Source organism: Cygnus atratus, chromosome Z (genome assembly GCF_013377495.2).
Source record: "Cygnus atratus isolate AKBS03 ecotype Queensland, Australia chromosome Z, CAtr_DNAZoo_HiC_assembly, whole genome shotgun sequence".
Classification (NCBI taxonomy): Eukaryota; Metazoa; Chordata; class Aves; order Anseriformes; family Anatidae; genus Cygnus; species Cygnus atratus.
Window position 1 is genome coordinate 65,548,095 of NC_066396.1, and position 24,819 is coordinate 65,572,913.

Below are 24,819 nucleotides of genomic sequence, written 5' to 3' on the forward strand. Positions count from 1 at the left end.
TATGGTAAATATTGCATTAAAGCTCTGAATACTGTTACTGGCCTTCAGTATATAACACATAAAGTTCAGTACAGAAATACAGTGTATTAACATCTGTGCAGAATATTAAGTATAATCTCAATGATATTATATTTAAGTTTCAAGGGCAGACAACTGCTGTCTGGTTCTGGTTAGATTATTGTGTTTTGCTCAGGAGTGAAACATCCTATGTTAGGTGTTCAGAAATGCTTCATAGAGATTACATTCCTAATTTAAATGTAAAAATCACTGTTGGTTGAATGTAGTATTGCATTCTTTCTTATGCCATTTTAATTAATTTTCTAGACAGCACTGCAAAGCTCGAAGTTATTTGTTTCAAATGCCTTTCAAGTTTACCTGTTTTAAACTGGATTTTATTCTGCCATGATAATATTGTGAAACTATTCTACTGATAAAAATACCTCCCAGTATGACACAGGCCACAGAGGTTCTCATTAAAACAGAAGAATTGGTTCATCTCTGGTAGCATGATGAACAGAAAACCTGGTACACTTCGGTTCATTGAAGGTAGCCTGGATTAGCAAACTACCTGAAAAAGAGCTGTAAAAAGCTTCACACTTCAAAGTTTTGTTTGTTGGTTTGATTGTTTGTTTTGTTGTTTTGTTTTGTTTCTGGCCACAAGCATCATTACATTTGAAAAGGTGCATACTTTGCACAGTACTTTTCCCCCCATCAAAATGCATAAAGGGTCCACAGCTTGGGAAATGGTACTAAAGTGGCATGGTGAAATAGACAAGAAAACACTCTGACAGAGGAGAGAAAGTGAGAGATGGAACATGTAGGAGAACAAAACTGAACATGGAATACCTAGGTTTAACTAGCACAATACAAAAGCCAATGCTGAAAGTTAGCTACCACTTTAACTTTCCAGAGCTGAGAACTGTAAACAAAACATTGCAATGAAACTGTAACTTGGATGCATATCAAAGCATATCAAAGAGTACAGTATCTTAATTTGGAGATGCTAATACATTCATGAGTTTCTGACAAGCCCAGGACAGAACCCAGAGGAGAAATTCTGTGCACTGCTATCACAGATTAGTTTATATTGGAAAACACTGAGCCAAGTGAGGTAAGATATGTGCAGCATGCTCTCTTGCTTACAATTATTCAGTGTTACTTTCCTAAATTTAAGATGACACAGAAATATTTTATATTCAATATGGAATGTTTGACTTGCATTATCCAATAATGTCTTGTACACAATAGCTCTTTTAAGAAGGAAAAAAATATTAAACCATTTAGAAGGGTTGCTATATGTTCCCCACTGCAGTGATAAAATCATCATGCTGGTCAGTTTTCTCTTTAAGAGAAAAACTGTAGCTATGCAATGTAGATACATCCCCAGACTGTTTCAATGACTTTAGAAGTGATTTTCCATGTAAAGGGCAGGGCATGAGCTTAATCCATGCAACAGAAACTTAATTCAGGCAGCAGAGATCTCGTACATACATAGAACAAGTTACTGCCTTCTCCTGCAGGTGCTAGGACTCCACTTGGCAATAACTCCCATAAGATTAAATGTAGTCGAACAATGCAAAACGTGAGGTGCATCATGAAAAGCACGTGGGGAGCACTTAGGGAAAGCATGAGTATGCATTTAAGATGAATTCCTTGCTTGAAAGTAGTAAGACTTGAAGCTTTACACCGTAAATGAGTATTTGCACAATATGCAAACCTTGCTCATTGTAGAAGTTCTCAAAGGTAATTATCTGTTAAAATTTTTGTTATGATTATTATTATTATTTTGGCTTAAATACTCTAAATGTACTACTTGTGTGTATATAGGGAAACTGCATGTACAGCTTGATGATTTTTTTTTCCAGTTAAATTCCTATTACTACACGTAAACAGAAATTTAGATTTAAAAAATCTGTTTTCTCTCATAAGACCCTAGGGAAGCCAACCTAGATCAAACCATAGAGTGTGTTTTACGTTTCAACTGAAAAAAAAATAAAAAAAAATACTGTTTTTATATAGCATCTGCTGTTGGGCCATTTGAGAGCCTAATTAAGCAGAACTTTGTAAATAACAGACTCATCAACAGATTTTCTTCACTGATTGGATGGGTTTTAACTTTAGGTACCAACAATTCTCTCTGTGAGAATAAAAGAACGTTCTTTCAAAAAATAATTAAAACACTGAGGACTTTTTTTCATCTACTAAGAATATTAATTGGGTTCACCATCAAAATGTGATACCATGAACAATATCTTGTTTTGCATGTTAATGCTTCATAATTGCACAGAGCTTTTCAACTTCAAAGCTCTTTACAAGAATTAAGTGGATGTCCCTGAAGGCCTTAGGCAAAACTTTCTTTGCCTTCAAAAACAGATTTGCACCAGACAAAAGCTTTGTTAAAAATGCAGGAGTGTGCTGTGTTGCTTTAACCTACAGTGGACATAAGTGAGATAAAATATTACCACCACTCTGCATATGGAAGCAGTGGAAATAGAGGGGAACTGAATCAGACAGTCCCTGCTCCCGTGAAAGCTCTGTCCCTTCTCCTTGGTTGCGGCACATTGAGCAAGTGAGAAACAAAATGTGAGATAACTTGGATTTCCAAAGAAATGTCAACATACCTTTCAATAACTTCTTCACTCCCCTACCAAAGATCAAGCTGCCTGATGATTGCCTACTATTGCACAGCTCCACACACAATGCCCTTGCTCAAGCAATCAGGCAGAGAAAAATGCTCTTGCTAGAATTCAATCAAAAGTCATTATCCGGCACTCCACTTTGCTTCATCAAATAACATTTTAAAACATACTAGCTAGAAACAGAAAGTTTCCCTAACCCAGCAGCATTAGTTATTCCACTAAGTCCAGTGAAAATCTATCACAAATCACAACCCCATATTTTCAAACTCCATATTTTCTTTTCTGTCTTTTAAACCATGCTACAGATATGAAACTGCAATAGAAGTTTACAACCCATGAGCTGAATCCTGTGCATTTTTCAGTACCCTTTGCCATAATGACATTTTACAGCGACTACAGGTAAAATCAACAAGCACTCCTCTCAGTACTTACCATGTAATTTTTATGCCACTTCACTGGACACAGGGAGTAATACATTGGGTCTTTTTATTGCTCAAGTAGAAAGTGCTCATTACCTATTTATGTTTATATTTAGGAAAAAACAAAGAGTTTTTTCAAGTGGCATACATCACACTGTTGTAGTGGTTGATTTTCTCAAGATGGTCTTCTGGGGTTTTGGCGCAGTTTGTGGAGGCACAGTCGCGGGTCTTGGAGGAGGAAAGCTATTACTGGAACCTATCCCCAACCCTCCATTTTCTAGGGGAAATGGAGGCAGTGGAGGCGGTGGAGGCGGCAGAGGAGGGCACTGATGCAGCATCTTTCCCACAAGATGGGCAGGCTCACTGTGCAAGTGCACCTCCCTGTTTTTAATGTTATACCGAACATCACAGTCTGGGCAATAACCGTGGTACTGCACTTTTTCATTAAATCGTACCCGTTCCCTTGCTCCTGGCTGAGGACACCGCTCTTTCTCGGGTCTATGCATTAGAGGCTGCATTGCAACTTTGTCCAAATTACTGTTTGGTATACAGCACATATCTCCATTTGGGATGCGGTTGGGCCCATTTCTCAGCAGGGTACCATTAGTCTTGACAGGGTTGGTGGAAGGAGGCAGCCTCGGAGGCTCGTCACACTTGACAGGCGTCAGTCGTGGTGGAGGCGGGGGAGGATTTGGCTTCCGCAGCACGGTGAGGATAGTGGAGGGCTGCGCAGTGGGCTTGATGAGGGGAGCACTGCCCCGCACCTTGACCTTCTCCAAGCTGGAAGCTGTTGTGCTGCTGGAGCTGCTGTTAAGTGTGTCTGTTTTGGAACTGTCCGTCATCTCATCCTCCAGCTGCAGGTCAGATGTCAGCGTGTCAATCTGGTCAACCACCTGCACAATGGCCAGAGAGAAAACAGTGAGAAAAGCTTGTCCCTGCAAAGGCACAGAACAGAAGCACACTCTGGAAACAGTTTTTCCTTCCCAGATCTGAAGTACACAATCTTTTTAACCACTTTTTTTATTATTATTATTATTTTGCCAACTTAACAATGGGATGGGTAGTTTGCTAGCTCAACAACTGAATACAGAAGAAATAAAATTTGAAACACTCTGGAATGAAATTCCATTTCTTTCCCTCTAGGGTTTACTTGGCAATATCGTTGTATGTGAACAGTAATCCTTCAGTAATATGTTTTGCCGTCCAGTGCAGGAGGAGACTGAATTATTTAACTACAGCTTCTACATGACAGTTTCTGAATCTAAATCTGTTGCAGAGTATTTTTCAGCTCTGACCTTTCACATAATCTAGATTTGCATACACATCACTGTATCAGTGGTATTACACACTTACAATCTTAAGTTTGATACACCCTTCGCTCACTATTTTTTAACATAATTAGGGTAATGAGGAGCAACTACCCTCCTGCTTCAGACTACCTTATCTGCTGTTACGAATTTTCCTTAAGGTCTGTTATCCTCTGAAGTAGTCCTGAAATAGCACTTGCTACAGAGAAAACGAAAAATAGCTTGATTTTTGAAGTTAAAACCATTCATTCACTCAACCATTCATTCACATAGAGATCTCCTCTACCACCTGTAATTCTGTTTTGTTCATTTTTACAAAGCCTCATCTCTTCTAGTCTTCCAGATTCCTTTATTTAGTCACTTTTATATAGGATATGCAACTGATAGTGTCTACTAGGTGACCAAAACTTGTAATATAAGAGTCAAAAGGCCTTCCTGAAAACTGCCTTTCACTCTATATGTAGTTGAATGACTAGTTTTAAACTACAGATAACCACAACACAGGAAGTAAGTATTGTCTCACAGGATATACATAAAATAATCACAGGAGCTGAAGTGTTACTAGTTAACTTCATTTCACTAACAAAAAGCTCACACCATTGTTTGGGGGCCCTATGGTGCGTGTGTGATATTCTGGAAGGAGAGCGTGAGGCTGGGTGCCTCCAGATTTGCCACAATACTCCTTACCCCTTTCAGTTTTTCATTTTTACTTTCCACCTTCATTAATTTGGTCATAATACTATTGATTTCAAAGTAAGCCATTTTTTTTGAGGAGTACAGCCACATGTTAATCACAAAAAAAAAAAAAAAAAAAGAACCAAAAGCCATTTCCAAAGGCAGCAATTCTATTTGGTCAACTTACTCCTGTGCACACAGGTAAAAGTAAACAAAAACTCAATAGAATGAAAGAGCTCCCTAGGTTCCACTCTTTATACTGTAACTGCAAGTTGTGTATTTGTAAATCCATAAAAATTCACATGCAATAATTTAGTTTACTTTATAGAGAACAGTGCCCTCTTTCTTCTTATAAAAAGCAAACATGCAGATAACCACGGTTCAGAAAGAAATCTGCCAAAATATCTTTGAAAAAAAAAATCTGATTCCTCTCCAAGACCAAAACAACTATTCATTTATTCACAGTTCTAAGCCAAAGACCTTGTTTCATTTAATTTTCCATTTTAGCATTTCGATTTCTCTCCGAAAAAGCAAAAGAACAAATTATACCCATACAAGATTTACTCCCCCCAAATAATTAGGATTTAAATGTTAGATACCTCATATCTGTAAGATACAGAATCACAGAATCACAGAATCATCTAGGCTGGAAGAGACCTCCAAGATCATCTAGTCCAACCTCTGACCTAACACTAACAAGTCCTCCACTAAACCATATCACTAAGCTCTACATCTAAACGTCTTTTAAAGACCTTCAGGGATGGTGACTCAATGAGGTACAGTTGAACTCTGTGGGTATCTTCGGATCCAAACATCTCCTCCAGGGTACAGAATACTAGTACTTTTGGAAATTTCAAAATAAAGACAGACAAACCAAGTCTGTAATAAGACAATGTAAGATTCATAGCAGGAAATCCAGCTTACAGAAGAAAGAATTCACATTATCACTTCACTTTACATATGTAAGCAAGGCATAGAAAACTTCTCAAAATGAAAGGAACAAGGACAGTACACTCAAGATACGTGCACTAAGCATGAAATTCAAGCATATCTCTGCAAGTTTAGTGTGGATTTGTGTCAGTATTAGGGTCTGTCTGTATGTGGCTAAATATATTATTGAATCCTCTCCTGAAATCCAATATATGTTTGTTTGTTTGTTTTAACTATCAGTTAGAGCTACAGAATGGGTTGGTGCAATCGCAAGAAACTCCTTTGAAAATAGCGAAACAAAAAAAAAGACATTAAACAGCTGCAGGGAAGACTGAAACGCAAGACATAACTGTAAGGCTGCTCAACACAGAAGCATTTGAAAGCTTCTGCATGTGACAGTAGATTGGCCTATATCTGATATCTAAACTATCTGATAATGCTAAGCATCAATATTTTGTTGCTTAACATTTGGTTTGTTTCTTTTGCAATTGGATTATTTCAACAAAAACTCAGTTTATTTTCCTTTATTTTCTACCATGGCACTCTCCTCAAAGTATCTATAACCATTTAATACCATAGAAACCAACACTGCATATGTGAGGAAAAAGACAGCCAATGGACTGCTGATGTTGTTATTGCACTATTATCTATAGGTATATCTCATGGAGATTAGCTGGACAATATACTAAGTCTACATTAGCTTAATAAAATTAATTCACAATTAATTCACAATTTCCAGTATGAAATTCCCAAGAAAGAAGAAAAAATATATATTTTAATGTTATTTTAGCACAAGCACAAACTTCTAATAATTTTATTTCCTTTATTTCTGTAGCACCAGCCACAAGTAACAGCCTATTTGCCTTAGGCCTCATGTGTGCAACAAAAAGATTGTTTCTGTTCCACACTGTACAATATAAATGTACTCCATGCAATGTAATTCTAGAGAAACAGAAATGAGTATTTATTATTTTGAAGTGGAGACATTAAAGTTGATATTCCACTCTTGATATGAGGACATAGCTGTAATTATGCATCACATGTGTCACAAAATGGCAGATCCTGGTGATGAGAAAATTTGTGTTCATTCAAAGTGCCCTTCTGGCAATGCAAAGATTTTCTCAGGAGTAAGGGTCTGGCCCTATGAACCATGCTTGAATTTAAATCACTATAGAGTTTATCTCCTGCACTCTGGGCAACTGTGTAGTACACAATGGAAATTTTCTGTCACCTGTCCATTTGTAAAGCATAAAAATAGTATAAAATGGCTCTGACATGACAACACAGTTTATTTGTCCAAATTAATTCCCACCACAGTTTGTGATTCTGTTTACAGTTATGTTCTTTTGTTTTGTTTAATTTTCAGCTCAGAAAGAAAAATTCAAATGAGATGAAAAAATAACAGACAATTACTGACCAAAACAACACTGACGTTGTACAAAACTGCAAGTCAAAAGAAAAATAGACTCCATTTCACAACACACTTCCTATGGAGTCAGACAGACAATATTTAGAAACAAAAAAGCTGCTCTAGTTGTGCAGAATCTGTCTGTTTTTCAGTTCAGTGATAAAACGGGATTTGATTCACAAGCGCAAGAATAGGGAGCCATCCTCTTATACCCTGAGGAGCTCCTCAGCCATTAACCAGATTTGATGCCCCATTCTCCCCTGCTCGCTCTGTGGGATCTTGTGTGACACTACCGAATACACAAGGATGTCAGCTCACTCTGCCCCACTTTATGGATTTTATATTACACTATTACACTACTTAGACTCACAGAAATTCTGCACTGCAACCACCATTGTATGGAGGATATATTGGTACTATGTATGTAATTTTTAATAGGTGGTCAAAAGGATGTAATAACTCGCCACAGGAAAAAAAAGAAAAAGATATCAAGGAAAAGGAAAGAAAGGAAAAAAAAAGAAAGAAAAAAAAGAAAAGAAGGAGAGAGAGGAAGAGAGAAAGAGAGAAAGGGAGAAAGAGAGAGAGAGAGAGAAAGAAAGAAAGAAAGAAAGAAAAAGAAAGAAAGACAAAAAGAAAGAGAAAGAAAGAAGGAAAGAAAGAAAGAAAGAAAGAGAGAGAAGAAGAAAGAAAGAAAGAAAGAAAGCGAGAGAAAAAGAAAGAAAGAGAAAGAAAGAGAAAGAAAAATAGAGAAAGAAAGGAAGGAAGGAAGAAAGGAAGAAAGGAAGAAAGGAAGAAAGAAAAGAAAGAAAGAAAGAAAGAAAGAAAGAAAGAAAGAAAGAGAAAGAAGGAAAGAAAGACAGAAAGAAAGAAAGAAAGAAAGAGAGAGAGAAGAAAAAGAAAGAAAGAAAGAAAGAAAGAAAGAAAGAAAGAAAGAAAGGAAAGAAAGAAAAAAGAAAAAAGGAAAGAAAGAAAGAAAAAGAAAGAAAGAAAGAAAGCGAGAGAAAAAGAAAGAAAGAGAAAGAAAAATAAAGAGAGAAAGAAAGGAAGGAAGGAAGGAAGGAAGAAAGGAAGAAAGAAAAGAAAGAAAGAAAGAAAGAAAGAAAGAAAGAAAGAAAAAGAAAAAGAAAAAGAAAAAGAAAGAAAGAGAAAGAAAGAAAGGAAGAATATACTGACTTTACAAGCAATTTGTAGTGCATCAAACTTTTTTATTAAATTTCTTAAAATATATAGAGAGAGTATTACGTATTGCTTTCTCACTAAAGTTAAACTGTAGCCCCTGTTTAATGTAACTGAGAATGTCATCAAAAAATGTCTTGTGATTCTCAAAAGCTGCACAGGCTGGCCTAACAATTCTATTTCTTGATCTTTACTTACAAATTTTGTCTGGTTGTTAAATCCTCTAAGTGGTAAGGAACTTTTCTGGGTGAATATCCTAACTCGACTTGACCAACATTCAAAACTTCCAATTTCTTACTGTGTGCCAGGATATCATCATACGAATATAACTAGTAAAACATGATATAGGAAGTAACAATTTCTTTTATTTTTTAACCTTATCTTTGAAAAGGGTATCTTCAATTAGCTACAATCACTATTGGGAGTACTTGTCTTTGTGTGATTCTGCAATACACATCCAAAAATGTATACTTGATCTACTGAGAATTTTATCATCTCTTTACAATAAATGTTCCACCAGGTTTTCTTCTGTTTTAAAGGCAGTGGAAAACAAGGCAGTAAGGTATAGATGTTCAACGAATGTGTAAACCACCAGCTGCATGCAATTCACCATAGAAAAAAATGTTGTTTTTTTTTTCAAATCTTGAATAAAGAGCAAATTAATTTTCAGAAAATAAAGTAATATACCCTTAAAAACTCATAAGATTTTAAGTTCACAGAACTCAAGATTATATTTTTTCTGAGGCGACCACCCATTTTCACTGCTTTGTATGTTCTTCAATGTTTCATGTGATTTTACGAGTAAGATTTCATTTTTGAAATGACTTGCACCTCTACAAGCTAGCACTTCTGAAAAGAGCTGCATACGCAAAATGGAAATGGTACTTACCTTTGATATTACTTCTGAGATAGAATAGTTATAATCCATATATTGCTATTTAGTACTACAATTCAGCTGTGTAAAGATATGAGATTTGATATGACATTTTCGTGGAAGTTTTAAGTAAATTACAGACAGATATGGATCTTGATTTTAAACCAACAAAAGACACATCAGGTCATGAGCCTAGCACAAGTTTTTGTTTGCTTTCTTTGAGCTAATTAGTATACTGGTAAAATGAACAAAATGTGGTGATATTTTTTAATGAAAAGAATTAAAAAAAATTTTGTATCAATTCCAAAAACTTGCAAAGTTTGACATGGATAATTTTTCACTGTATGTACAAAAATTAAGTACAAGATAAACTATTAGAAGAAACCTGTAATTAACACTAGAACTGCAATCCAGTCTACCAGAAAGAAGCCATTCTTACCTATATGTAAAGAACTGGAAACATGCTATATCAGTAGCTCCAATATCTTATGACTCTCTCTAATCCTACAAGAAATCAGTCACTTGCTATAATTACTACAGGAATCTCTAAGACAAGCTGTCATACTTTACCTTCCCATCATCTTAGGTCATTACATCCCGCAGAGTAGTTAGTCCTTTGATGACAAAAATTAACATTCAATATAACCAAGTATGCATACAAAACTCTTTTTTTTTTTTTTTTTTTCCCAAATGAGTCTTTACCTGGAAGTCCTGAACCATCACGGAGCTAAGTCCAAGCCAAAGCAAGTCCCTCATAACACTGAGAGTGCCAGTATTTCTCTGCTAGCTCCATAACATCACAAGAATACCCTGTTCTCAGGTGCTTATAATTCCAGCTTCAGTCGTCCATACCTTTTGCATTTCCCACAACTAACTTCTCACTCATTCCCAGTGACTGACTGCAGCTTCCAGGCCAAGGGGAAATTGAACCAAACTTAGCTTAGAAATGTGTTTATAAAGTTGTGTGAGCCCAATAATTGCAAATAGAAATGAAAAGTAGAGCCACACAAGGAGAGACAAATGATCTACTTAGTACAATAGTTTGAAAAAATGATAAAAAACAGATGTCTAGGCAAGACCACGGGAATAGAAAAGTCACACAGAAATATTTCTGTGGAATTTTATCCCAGCCTCAAACAATTTCTATCTCAAGGACGTCTTAACAGATTTTGCATTTAATAGATCCCTACCTATTTCACTACCATCAACATGTCTACCTCAACTTGAATCCATATAAATTTTTACCATCCACAATATACTGCTGTTTGTCACCGTAATTACAGAGATATACCACCTACTCCCCTTTCTGCTTGAGAAAAATCACAGGAGCTTTTACAGACAACATGCTTCATGGACCGGCATAACACTTAAATACATAAACTGTAGCTATTTTGCAAAACAAAACAAAACAAAACAAAAACAGCTATGAAAGGCCTCTCAGTGTTGGAAGTTTTTCATCATACACCAAATACTTGATAAAAATGTATCAAATACCAAACACCATAACAAATGTCTGTAGAACAAGGAGTTCTTTGACATGGAAAAAAAGAATCAAACAGCTGCTTACACCCAGCAGTCCTTCTTCAACCACTAGTAAGTTATAATAAATATTTTCCAGTATATCATCCAGCAGCATCTTCACATCTGAAGCTGTATTAGTAAAGAATTGTGTCTGTTTATACTATGCTATTCTAGCATAGTGCTAGGAATGAGCCTGATATGTTCATTCATATGTTCATGTATGTGTGTGTGTTAATACACACTTTGGGGAAGATTCTGAATTCAGATTTTGGGGGATGACGCTTACAGTAGCATCCCAGGCTCAGGAACCCACAGTGCAGCACCAGCAAAGTGCACAGACAGCATCAGACTTGTCAGCGTTAAGTATCTGAAAGATCAATACCCTCCTAAACAAGCTTACACACATCCCAACCCAAAAAACAAACAAACAAACAAACAAACAAAAACCATTCAGACATTCAGTTGTTAACTGTCACCGAAAGGTTTTGCTAAAGAATACATTAGTAACTTCAGCAAAATAGTATTACCCTTTGAAGTACATTACACCCTCATCATTTTCAATTACAGACCTTACTCAATCATTCCCCGAGATTTTGAAATAGTTTGAGGATCAAATTAGGCTGGGTGTAATTTATAAATCGAAAATTATGAATATGCTGGAATCTTGGGAATCTAATAGGGCCATGAAAACTCATTGTCATCATCCTCATGTAGTATTTCAGGGAAAGCAAACTGGGAAACCCATATTCAAAATCTTAAAAGGAAAAAGCTTCCTTCCCAAGAAAGAATAACAAGGAAATAAAGAGAGCAGTGACCTGCTCTCCAGGTGCCTCTTTAAGATCTTGCATAGCAATGGTAAGTTCTCTCTTTAGACTTTGGGATGGAGTCTACTAAGGAAGCTGCTTGGAAGATCTTTGAAGAGGTAAAGGTAGGTTTGTGGCACATACTCATAGCATGAAGGACAGTACAGCTGTAGTTTCTGTCATATACAAATGAACTCTGATAAAATGATGATAAATAAACAAAAACCCTAAGAAAATTAAGTAAAAAAAAAATTGCTTTCAAGAAAATCAACCTCTAAGAATACTTACAACAACAACAAAAAGCTGTTTTAAAATGCTAGCTGAAACATCAGCACTCTCTTACCTGTCCTATGTAACAGAATTTTATACCTCCAGTAAAATATTCACATCTTCTCCTGTTTGGCAATACAGGATGGTAATTAATTTCAAGAAAGTAAAGGTTATTAAATCTGTTTATATGTCACATCTAAAGACACAGAGACAACATTTGTATAAACTTTGGAAAGGGAATGCAATGATTTTGCACATAGCTCATTTCCCAGGCTGAAAGCCAGACCACACCTCAGACAACACTAAAAAACAATTCTTGCTTTGTGTTATCAGCTACAACCTCCCTTTGCTCCCCTATCTTGCCCATGATGAAGCATTTGCCCAGACTGTTTAAGCAAAGCAAATCAGTCCACATATTTGAAACAACAGATAGGATATGCAATCTCTATGGGCAGCAGTGTTTAACAGTTTTTCAAGAACAGATTCCAAAAGCAGCAAGTTAATCTGGCACAGTTTGCTGTGAACATCTACTCAGAAAAAAAAAAAAAAAAGGTATTTTAAGTACCAGAGAAAGGAATGTCAACTACATAACAAAATAAGTGTTAAAAAATATATATATAATAATTCATATGACTCGCAATGAAAGCTGCAGGTTAAAGGGAAAGCCATAATTTTTTATCATCAAACCGAAGTTAAGTTTTTTTATCTACTCTTCAAATTTCAGTTTGACAGCATAGATACAGTTTCTGTGACTATTTAAGCTCATGAAAGTAATGCAATAATGCTCATTTTCATTTTGAGAACATAATAATCTACCACATATCCTATCTCTGAAAATGGCTAGAATAAGACTATGACAAGCAGACTGTACAACTACTTTATTATTTGGTTTGAGTCTATTTTCTCCTGAATTCATGGAATTATAAATTATATTTTTAGAAACATGAAGATGGAAGACTTTAAGTTTTACTCTACTGGATGAGAAAAGAAAAAAAAAATATAAAAAGGATGATTCTGGACATGGCAAATGTGCATTTGGTCCATGATTTCTGTATACACATCTTTTTAAATTCATCATCATAAAACAGAAAATTTAAAAGACAAATTGCTAATCAGCACTCAATGTTTATATGTGCACATAAGTGAAAAGGCCTCTGTGTAAAAGAGACAAGAGAATTGAAGTGTAACCTCTGAGTATGTGCTTCACAGTAAACCTCTTTTGTTTAAAATACAGCATCCACAGAACACTGGAGCTGTGAGACTTCAGTGTGTCCTCTGAATAACACATACATTCTAAAATAACAGTTTAGGAGCTGCTGCTAACTGCTGTTTTTCTCTCTAAAAACAGAAAATAAAATTGAACAATGGCTGGATACAGACAAAAACTAAGGAATGGCTAGTCTGTGCATTCTCATTACTTCCAATGTTTTCTAAATGAAAGTTTCTAAAACAGCTAAAAATGCAGCACCATAGAATATTTGAGATATTAGTTCCTATGTAACAATCTTTTCTCTATAGATATTGATTCATAATGATTACAAATACAGTGACTTGTCTAATACCTAATGCTAATTTAAATGAATGCTAAACATTTCTCTAAGCTCATAACTGTTAATGTAGGCAGCACGTAGAAGTTCCTTAAAGTACAAGCATCCTCAAGCTATTAATGCTCACCATGGAGACTGTATGTTCCCCTGTAGGATCAGAAAAAACATACAACTAAACACATAAACAGTTTCCTAGATATACTATTCAGATACACTAATAACAACTACTAAAACCAAACCAAACCAAGACAAACTTGTAATATTACAGCACTGGGAAAATAAATAAATAAATAAATAAATAAATCCAGACTTCTCCAATAAAGAGGAAAAACAAACAAACAAACCCTACTACCAACACCACGCTAGGCAGAGAATTAACCAGTATTTTTTATTTTCCTCTGGCACTCTAAAAGAAGCTTCAGAAACAAATGCTGAGCATCCTTTTATTCTAAAAACAAAAAGATGATCCCCAAGACCAGCCTATATATCTTTTTGGAGACCATGTGTTAGACTGGTGGATTTTTTTGGTTGAAAAGATTTTATTAGTAAAAAACTACTCTGATCCTATATGGCCTCCATATTTTAAGATTTCACCACCATTTCTGTGACAATTTCAAAGCCACATTTAAGCACAAATGCAATGCGTGATGAATTTGCACTAATCTGGAAGTAGTAATTCTAAGAGTGTTGGACATTGACTATAATACATTTCCAACAGATCTGAAGAGAACTGACAGATTTAGCTTAATAGACGCATTTCCCACTTGTCTGCTCGTTTCAAAACACTACCCAAAATTACATAATCCATTAAGTTTCATTCTAATTCAAAGTCTGGACAAATCCAAAGTTCAAAGCAAATTTTAGATGAAGTGACAGTATCCTCCACTTTTTACAGTGAAAAACAAAACAACCCCCTGAATCAGAATGCTTTTTATGTTCAGATATTTCTGAAATACTCTTTCTGAAATACTCTTTAACGTAATATGGTTACATTAAAAGAAACAACTTTTGCTTAAGCAGTAGGTTGAAGGACCTGTCTTGATAAAAATAGTTATTGATAGTGATGGTGATTACTAAGAAGTTGTGTAAGTCTTTCAGCTGAGAGTTCCTATGATGTGAGGTGGGTGAGCAGTTTTCTCTCCCTTGCTCCCCCTATGAGGGGAGCCATGTTGGCCACATCTTGAAGTAAATGTGCTGCAGATGCTGCTCCAAGAACGAGAGAACAAAAAAGATGTTGTAATATTGATCCTAGTGGAGGTTTCTTCAGACTCCAATTGACATTTTCCATCTGGAGGTACTAGACATAATTAGTAACAGGAGATAGCCCGTCGTTAGCTTATACCACTAATAAATAATAGTGGCACTAATAAATAATAGTAACAAATCAGTTGAACCCTGTTACTAGAGAGAGCAGTTGCTATGAACCTTGTAGGTTAGAAATGAATACTTGCTTGCCTTTTAATTATTAGTTGCTCCAAGTTAAATGATTTCTGCTCACACTGCATCACATAATAAGTAAAGATTTTAATTAAAATCCATGGAATATTCTATCTTAATATTTATGGATAATATTTTTTTCATATCCTTTTAAGTAAATATTATATGAGCACAAGGGAAATACAAAAGTTAGGGTTTTTAGCTCATCCTTGGTTCTGTATATGTCATACAAGTCAAAACATTACAAATGATTATTTTGTCTCTGCTTTCCATGGCTTTGGTCTGAACCACATTTTTAGTTCAATTAGCTAATTATATGAAGAAAGCCAGTAACAATATTATCTTGTCAAAAAAAATTAATCCCTTACACATGTACATAAATTTGAATCCTTTGGGCCATTAGTACTGTTTTGTATGTATTTTAAACAGAGGTTAAAAGTAAACTATAGCTACTTTTTATAATTAAAAATATACTTAAATGATTCAGTGATGAGTACAGTGTTCACAATAGCATATGAGCCTTGCTGAGGCTGTTTAAACTATTCAAAATTACACAATCCAGTGGTACATGTTAATATAGATGGCTGCTTACTTTATAGTTAAAGCTGAATTTCATCAAAATAATTTTTTCAGAGCTTGAAGAAATGCTTTCTGGTTGCCTTACAGTCAAAAAAAAATCAACAAAAAACATAACATTTGGTTTTGTGTGGTCTTGTGTGGAGCCAGGTGTTGGACTTGATGATCCTTGTGGGTCCCTTCCCACAAGGATCCATAGAACCATAAAGTTAAGGTTCTATGGAACTAAAGGCACATGGAGAGCAAAGGTGAAGGTGCAGAGTTTAGAGCTGAAGTTTGCAATGAGATACACGTTTTGTTTGCTGGACTTTGCAAATGAACTCTGTAAGATGTCTGCAAGATTTAGGTACTATTCTGTGTTCAGATATAGTATTTGTACTATTAATCATCCCAAGAGAAAGGCAGAGAGAAAGAAAGGCAGAGAGAAAGATCATCTACAAGCTCTGCAGCTGAGGTATTTCCAGCACTTTTGAAGGAGGTAATTGTTTCAAAGTGTGCCAAAATGCAATATTACGGATGTTTTTTTTAAGCAACAACTAATAAATTTTTGTCCTTATAAGACCATTAGCTCATGTTTTTGGCACTATTACCTGCTTTTGCAAATCCATTTCTGGTTAAATGTCAGGTAGGTTATCATATAGCAAAAAAGAAACACTTTGCTTCTCTGCAATCTGGTAAGATGAACATTGTGACAAAAGCAAGGAGTCAAATCCAGACTTACTTGACCTATTTAAATATGCATACACACCAGACAGCTTCATTTTCACAAGGATTTTATGTTGTGTTAGTCAATACAAGTTCACTGAGCAGTTCCTTCTCTTGGGATGCAAGCACAGGCTAAGACACCCCCACATTCAAAACACTCAGAATACAGAGATGTAATTTAACTGCTTGGAATACTTCACCTACAGAAAGACATGAGGGCCCACTAGGTCTGTAATGTGCTTACATTTCTGGTACTGCTGAGTGACTAAACGAGAATTTAGCTTTTAATCATTCTTAGTTGAGGTATCAAAGAGTTGTTTGTTCATCTGTTGTATCTAGCACCGTGGTGCTGTATTTTCACTGCTTGTGGTCCTGCCCCTCTACTGTGCACTCAGTTCAGATCCCTCCGCATCTGTGGCACACATTTCCCTTGGGGGTAGTTTGTTGTAGAAGTAGAATGGTAGAAGTATGACTTATCAGAAGCATTAATTAAAGGCTGAAGGTGAAATTCAAGAGGTCTGTTTACTTCAGTAAATAAATAGTTGCATTATAGCAGGAAACTGCAGTAGTAGACTATATTGATACAGAAAGTAGAAAACAATTTCCAAACAGATCTGCAAAACACAGTGAGTGGGGTCAGGGGCTGGGGGGAGCAACCCCTGTCCCAGCCATGCAGGGCAGCAAACTGCCATCAAGATTCAGTGTAACTGCTGCAAATTTCCATCAAAGATAAGGTCAGTGATGCATACCTTGGCATAAACAGCTGAGACATAGCCTTTGAAGGTTTGTTCTGGTTTTTGGCTTCTCTACTATGCATTTTCAGTTGAGTTAGCACGCTAATAAGAAAGTTACAGAATACATAAAGCTATGGATAATAATTGTTTTTGTGGTGACTACGGCAATACGAAGAAAATCTGATCCAAACCTTATGGAGAGGGAAGTAAAAGAGCAACTTCTTGTTTGCTGGATCTTCCTTTCACATTATTTTCTGGAATTTACAAGACATGAATACATTCTCTCTCTCAAAATAACTTCTGCTCAGGTTAATTGCGCAATCCCACAAGTACTAAATAATTTCTTTGATTGCCACCCACATTACTAATCTGCTTTGAAGAGTCCTCACGTCCAGTCCTTATAATTCCCAATCCCTTTCTGATAATTGCAGGTCTTGTCACAGCAGGAATGAAATGTTTTGTACCTATTATGCTGAAGTGGTCCTTACATGTAAAGAGTGGGATTTTTCCAGTGCTGCTGGCAGGGTGCACAGAGAGGCAATAGGAAGATAGATGAAGTGCCTGCTTCTCTCACTATGCTACAAAGGTCATCCTGGTTTGGCTTGATTTCAAATAAAAATGTAGCCCCATTATTAACAGAACATGGCTGATGAGAAGAAAAGAGGTTATGTACAACAGACCTTTGGTACGTGCATTAACATTTTACCACAAAACTCATCAAAACTCATCTGCTATTGCTATATATCACATAATCAGATAGCACCAAACAAATTGACCATTTGTTTAATTTGTTTTCCGGTCTATTAGTGAAAAACAAAACAACAACAACAACAACAAAACCACTATACATGCAAGGTTTATGGAAGTATGGTATTAAGTATGTGTCTGATTTCATCATTTGTTTCTGTGTACCATAACCGTGACATGCCACAACTATCATCTAGACAGAACATACGAGAAAAAAAGAAGTTGAACTTACAAAGATTATTCTTAGTTCTACTTTACTTAATATCAGAATACTTAAGACAAAAACACCTCTGTAAAAAAATCACAAATATTGATAGGTGTTGTGTTAAATTAAGAAAGATGCTTCAAGTTTATGCAACACTGCTTATCGTCTTACTCTTTAGCTTTTCCTTATTTAGATTGTACACTCTGACAGAGGAGTTACGATTCTGTTGTATACAGACACCTCCCCCCTCCCCCAAATATGCACTACTTGTTACCATTATTGTTCAACATATTACGTTACAGCAAAACAACATTGGCTAACCCCATTTGCTAATATTGTTGGGCAATAGGTTCCTTCCACAGCTAGAAAAATGAAACTCTAAATATTCAAGTTTCAAGTGCAGATGTTAAAAAATCAAATATGCCTTTCATTATCATTTCCTTATATGGTATGCTCTACAAATCTATTGGAAAGAAAACAAACAAACTAACAAAACCAACTCAAAATTCACCAAATCGAACTATATATTGTGGAAGATGTGTTTTAGATAATAGTTATGGCAAGCAGTTCTAGAAATTGGATATTTTCATGAGTAACATACAATTATATGACGTACTAGGGTGTGTAACACTAAACGTCCCCAGTGGAAAAGCTGAACATGCCATGCTGTCCCTGACTGCCAAGCCCTTGCCATGTCCTCACAGACACTGATCATCACACCCATAGCACTACTTATATCTTGTATCTTGCTGACATTCAAATACCACTTACACCCGTCTAATCTCTCAGGAAGTGATTTAAGTCACTTGTCCCAGATACCAAACTTAAAGAAGAAAGCAATACCACTTTCTTTAAATAAACAAATAAATCCAAAGTAAATATACATATTAAATGCATGAGTTACGGGTTGAAGTTCATACAGGAGTGGAGCCCACAGAACCTGTTACACAAAAGATGGATATAGTGGGTGCAGGATAAGGAGAAGCTACTCAAAGCAACAGCAAAACAGCCTTAGCAGCTAAGCAGTGTTATTCTTCAGTACTGAAAGATAAAACTTACTGATCAGGTTCAGAAGAATTTCACATTTCAGCTTTCATAGAATTATCCATCTCAAAATCACCATGTTTTGAGAGGATAAAAAAAGGTCAGTAAGATACCAGCCTGAAGAAGTCCCCACCAACACACTCACACTGTTTCCTATTGCTCTCCCAGGCTACATTTGTTGTGTTACTGTCTGGCTTGGTGCCCCTGGTTTACATGCAAGCAAGTTAATAAAGCAAGCAAGTCCTACAGCAACTTAATAAAGGGATACACAGTGTGTGTCAAATCACTATGACTCTCTGAAGCCATTATCTATCCATCTCTATCCATTCAATGTCCATTTGCAAGGTTACTTAAATCATACACTATGAATTATCTGGTCCTGTCTGTCCTTGTTTGATTTGCCTGTTTGTTCCTAGGTCACAGAAACCCTGAACCCTCTCTGGTACCCATAAGTGTTTATATACTAGGAGTAAGAAAAACATTAATATCTCTTGACATAAAATTGTTCACAAATTCTCCATCAAGTACACTTTGCCTACAGTTTTTCTTTCCAAACCAACACAATTTCACCCACCTAAGTATACACAGCTCTTTCCCGAACTGAGGTCATTCAATTTCTGGCACTGAATTTCAATATGCACTGAGACCAATGTGCTCACTGCCTACACAGCACACTGAAAAATGTAGCTTTAATTATCTGTTCTAAGTCATTACAGAAAATACTACTTTCCCCCACAACTGACTACAAGAATTTGTGGTAAGCATGTTTTCCAATATATGAAAATAAGGACTAGTATGGTATCTCAGTGACCAGCAGAAACAACAAGCTGCACGAACATGCTTTCATTTAAATGTGGATATTACACAGAAATAAATTTAAAAAATACACACATATCGCATCCATGTACGCACATACTCACAGCAGAAAGGTAATGAAGCAAATGCAGCATAAAAATTGCTCAGCTTATTCATAAGCTTGCATTCTGTGGGCTGCCCTATGCAATTCAAAATTTCTAGCACATCTCAGATGCAAAAGATAAATCTTAGACTCATAATAATGTAAGAAAAATGCTGGAATGCTACTTACAAATCAAGTAAAACACTTTCTGTTGTATTTATATATATTAAAAATCAGTTGATATCTGGGCAGCAAGAAGAATTACCTTTTTCCCAGTGGTTTATAGTAAAGGATAAATAATTGAAAAAAAATAATTGAAATAATTGAATAATTAAAAAAGTTATTGAAAAAAATATTTGAAAAAAATGGAAAAAACATGAAAAAAAATCAGCAGTAATACAGTTCTTCCATTGTCTCTAACAGCAGTACAGCTACCTTTAATCCTTATTTAAACCCTGCCCTTTGAAAAAAGGGAATGCATGAAAATATAAACTAACAGATCCAGGTTGTGGAAATGAATCATTTGAAAAAAAAAGAGAATCTGTATTTTAGGCAGGATGCCATTGTTAAATTCATAATCTCATAAATTAATAAATTCATAACTGGGAGAGTTTACTGATTCTTATATGTAAGACTTTGATTTAAAAATAAACTCACCTTAGCTAGACATCCAACTGCATCTAACTTCCAGATTAATGTTTTTACTTACAGAAAGAAGCAAGCAGTAATATTTTTACGAGTCCATCTGATGGCTGGAACAAAGTATGCCAACTTTCAAATACACAGAATCTTTATTAGGTAAGGAAAAAAAAAAAAAAGAGTATTTTTGCTTTTACTTCTTTTCAGCTTTCTGCCTGGTTCAACACCTTTATACATGGAGTCCCTTCTCTCAGTAACTTGAAAACTTTGAAAAACATAGAGAAAAAAAAAAAAGAAAAAAAAAAAAGATTGGGTATTCCAAATGCTTTACTAAACCCAGACATTACACTCCACCGTTTCATTTTGTGCATTCTACCAAAAGAAGAGGTAAAAAATTAATACTTACAAAATCAGAAGTCAGAGGAGAAATAAATTATTTTTGTTATGAGAAATAAAGACATAGCAGTCTTCTATCGATGAGCAATGAAATACTCTGATCAACAAAGCAACATTCAATGAAAATCAAATTAAATTAAATTCTGTGTTGACACACAGTGCCTTGTCAGATCTCCTGAAATCTATTATTTGAAGATATTGCAAGTCTCCTTTACACTGTCCACCTTCATCACACTATTTTTAAGACCCTACACAGTTTTGATTAAATGTGTGAACAAAATTAAACATGCTTTTCATGATCTGAATGTCTGACATTTCACACACCTATTTGCTCTTCAGATCTTTCACTGTTATCTTTTGCCAAACAATCTCTCTGCAGCAATGGGTCCAGTACAAAATAGTTAACATTTGAGCCACGCAAAAGTAAAACTGTATTAGTTCAAAGCATGTCTGACATTTCCATCAGTCAACTTTTAAAGCAGTTATAGCTAAACTGAATAAAAATCACCTCATGAATATAAAATAATCACAGAAAATTAATTATTTCTCCACTGAGCTCCTGTTCCATTAGCTGACACAAACTACTATGTTCATAAAGTCTATACACAGAGATTTGTAATTAGCTACAGTTGCCAAGACATCAGTATTCCAGATTGTAGCACTGTGAGGTACCAAAGTAACTGCACTGGTAATATTAAACTAGCCATTAAAATTTTCATATTCAATAGCACCATGCATGTGCAGTGTTCACATAGCAAGTAAAAGTGCAAGAGCAATTCGCATTTCCCGAAGCTTAGTAAACATTAGTAGTACCAAACTGTAAGAAACATGCTGACTCCTAATTTCATGTTTCATGCTCAGTGTTTCAAAGCTACACAAGTCATGACCTTCAAAGCAATGAGTTTATTACTGGATGGCAGACACTCCTCTTTCTTTCTAATATACAGTAAGGCGAATATACAAGAATGCATCTTTGTATGAAAGAATATAATGTACCTGCTTCTTTTGGATGTCTGACACTTAGAAACACAGAAGGACTGAACGGAGAAAATACTCATAGAGTGATTATACCCATCTGAAAGTAATGATACTATACATATCAGCCAGTTAACAATATATCCATGTAATCTCTTCCTCACTTTCGCAAGCATGTTACCAACAAGATGATAGAGGGAAGACTTTGAACAGCCAATTTTCTAGAAGACATGCTAATCTTTAAATAAAACTTGAGCAAAAACTCTTCTGAGGATTTTAGGAATCCATTGCTGCTAGAAACGGGAAAAAATGTTCACTGCCTGAATGCAAAGCGGCTGTGAAATGCACTGTGCAGTCCTCACAGACCAAAACCTCCTTACCATACTCATCGCACCTGTACCAGCACAACAGTCCGGTAACAGCATAGAGGCAACATCAAGCACCAAGTTTCAGACTACTTGCATGAACCACTTGCATGATACAGAGTTTTGCTGGCGTAACCACATTATTTAGATTGCTTCCTGACCTCTTCTGCCATCCAAGCCATGGAGCAAGCAGCACCATGCCAGCGAAGGGTAACTCTTGCTGGCTTGTGGTCTCCACTTTGCTCTATAGCCAGCTCCTCCATTAGGCTATGCTGCCACTGTGATAGAAAAGCCCCTGCTGCCACCAAAACAACAGCCTTAATGAAGGCAGGAGACTTTATTACAGCTTTGGAGTAAATTCAAGAAGGTATTCATGTGAACTGACATGTAAGGTGAAACTTCCAGTCTCAGGGTCCATGATGCATCAGGAAGAGCAACAAAATGTCTGCAAACTTTTGCCCACAACCCAGGAAACCCCAACTCTGGCCACCATCCTTTGCTTTCCATTAGTTCTGCTGAGATACCCAGGAGGTGGAACTGATAATCCTATCCTAACTGGCACCTCACTACACTTTCCCTTGCATTGCCAGTCTATCAAGTTTAGAGACATAACAGTGTGTTTTACAAACCCACAGCTCAAGCTCAGGCTTTGTTCTGAGGGAGGATTCTCTAAACGTGTTTACTGAGTTTTGAATCTTAACCTACAGAAAAGAATTCAGATGCCTCAAATGAGAAAACTGTCTTTTTAAGGGTAAGAAAAATTCTAAAAATATGGTTTGTACTAACAAAGACTAACAAGCAGGCCATCTAATTAGTGTTTTTTTTTTTCTGAAAGCCCTAAAAATTACATTGTTTCAAGATACACACACATATATATATACACATTGGTTTGATAAACAATCATCAAAGAATTACAGCCATTTTTTGGCCTGTTTATCATATAAAGTAACTTTCTCCATGAGAAGATGTATTTCCGTTATCTTGGTTTAATGGGTTCAGATTCAATATTGCTTTTGATTTCTCTTCATCAGATATATTTGCACTAAATACTACTTATGATAAGATATAATTTTGTTTTGACTGACTACATGAAAGTCACAAAAAGAAAAACACGTCTTTTCATGCTTGTAATTGTTTGTAATTCTTCCTGCTGCTGCATAACTTTATTTTCAAATTTATATCAACTTAACAGGAGTGATGCTATGTAACAGAAAGCAAGAGAGTAAATACATTTTAGGCAGATTTTAAGTAGATAGAAAAGACAGCTCTAGAAAGCTCAGCTCGGTATGGACTATTTTTATTCACTCCCAAGGACTGAGTACCTGCTTGTAAAGAAGTCACAGAATTATTCAAGTTCACACATCAGTAAAAATATTTATTTTGTCAATGTAAGTGTTTGCCCTGGTACTTTTCTTTAGAGAATGAGAGAAAAATGATCACTGGAACATTATACTTCTGCTCCTAGAAATGATGGTCTATTCGAAAATATTATTATCTGGGTTTATGTCTTTGCTAAGCTTCTTACCGTTCAGAGAAGATTTACATGAACAAGACTAAAGAGTACTCAGAACAGTGATTACTATTTCCTTTGACAAGGAGAGACATCCAAACACTAGTTAATTTTTTAATACATCTCAATGGTCAAATGGCATTTGTGACATGAATGAAAATGAAAATGATTATCACATTTACAGAAAATATTATAAACATGCATTCACTATTCATGCTCAAATTATCCCAGATAATAAAGAGAACAGGCAGTTTAGAAAAAACAGGCTTTTTTTTTTTTTTTTTTTTTTTTAATAAATCTTTACGCTGAATTCAGAAATCAAACAGTTGACATTTATAAACAAAAGATCTGGACCTCTGTTTCAGTGCACTTGGCCCAACAGACAATGTAACCACCCAAGGATGACTGACTTTCCACTGATTCACAGCATATCCTATATTCCTGATTTTAACGTCCTGGAGCAACACGGTAAAAGCCTCGGGGACAAACAGCTCAGGACTGTCTGTATACTACATTCTCCTGACCTGACTCCTGCATCACATAAGGCAACTGCAGATCCAGGAAATTCACAGGAGTATTAGAGTGCTGGCATAAAGCTCAAAACTTGCTTCATCAAACAGACCCCTTGGCTGAGATACTGGTGATGGGCTGGGGCTTGTCCAAGGATACAGTTTGTGTTCCTCTGTCAATTCCCAGGAAGTTGAACTGCTTTCAAAACAAAAGTTTGAGTAAACCATTTAGAGCATTTCATCCTTACTGAATGCACTACCTCATTTTAAAAACATTAACTTGTGCCTCATTTCTCCAGTGTATGACAGCTGCACTTTTTCTTAAAACAGATTTATTTTTCCATTTATATGCATATTGTATACATACTTTGTTATGAACACTCTCATACAGACAAACATATACATAAACACATCGTGTAGTCTGTTAATTTTGTGCAAAAGGTTGCAAAATAAAAGTCCACAGAAGCACACAATGCATATAACTACACCAATTAACAAAGAATGAAACAT

General features: G+C 35.7%; 1 protein-coding gene across 3 annotated transcripts in view; it reads right to left on the reverse strand.

The window, feature by feature from the left end:
• Positions 1-3,108: 3,108 nt before the first annotated feature.
• PRR16 (proline rich 16) overlaps positions 3,109-24,819 on the reverse strand; it is a 121,503-nt gene continuing 99,792 nt past the window's right edge. For all 3 annotated transcript variants that reach the window (XM_035568734.2, XM_035568736.2, XM_035568735.2), the window contains one exon: positions 3,109-3,951. In XM_035568734.2, the coding sequence (XP_035424627.1) occupies positions 3,208-3,951 (744 nt within the window). In that variant the 3' untranslated portion in view covers positions 3,109-3,207. The remainder of the gene's footprint in view (positions 3,952-24,819) is intronic.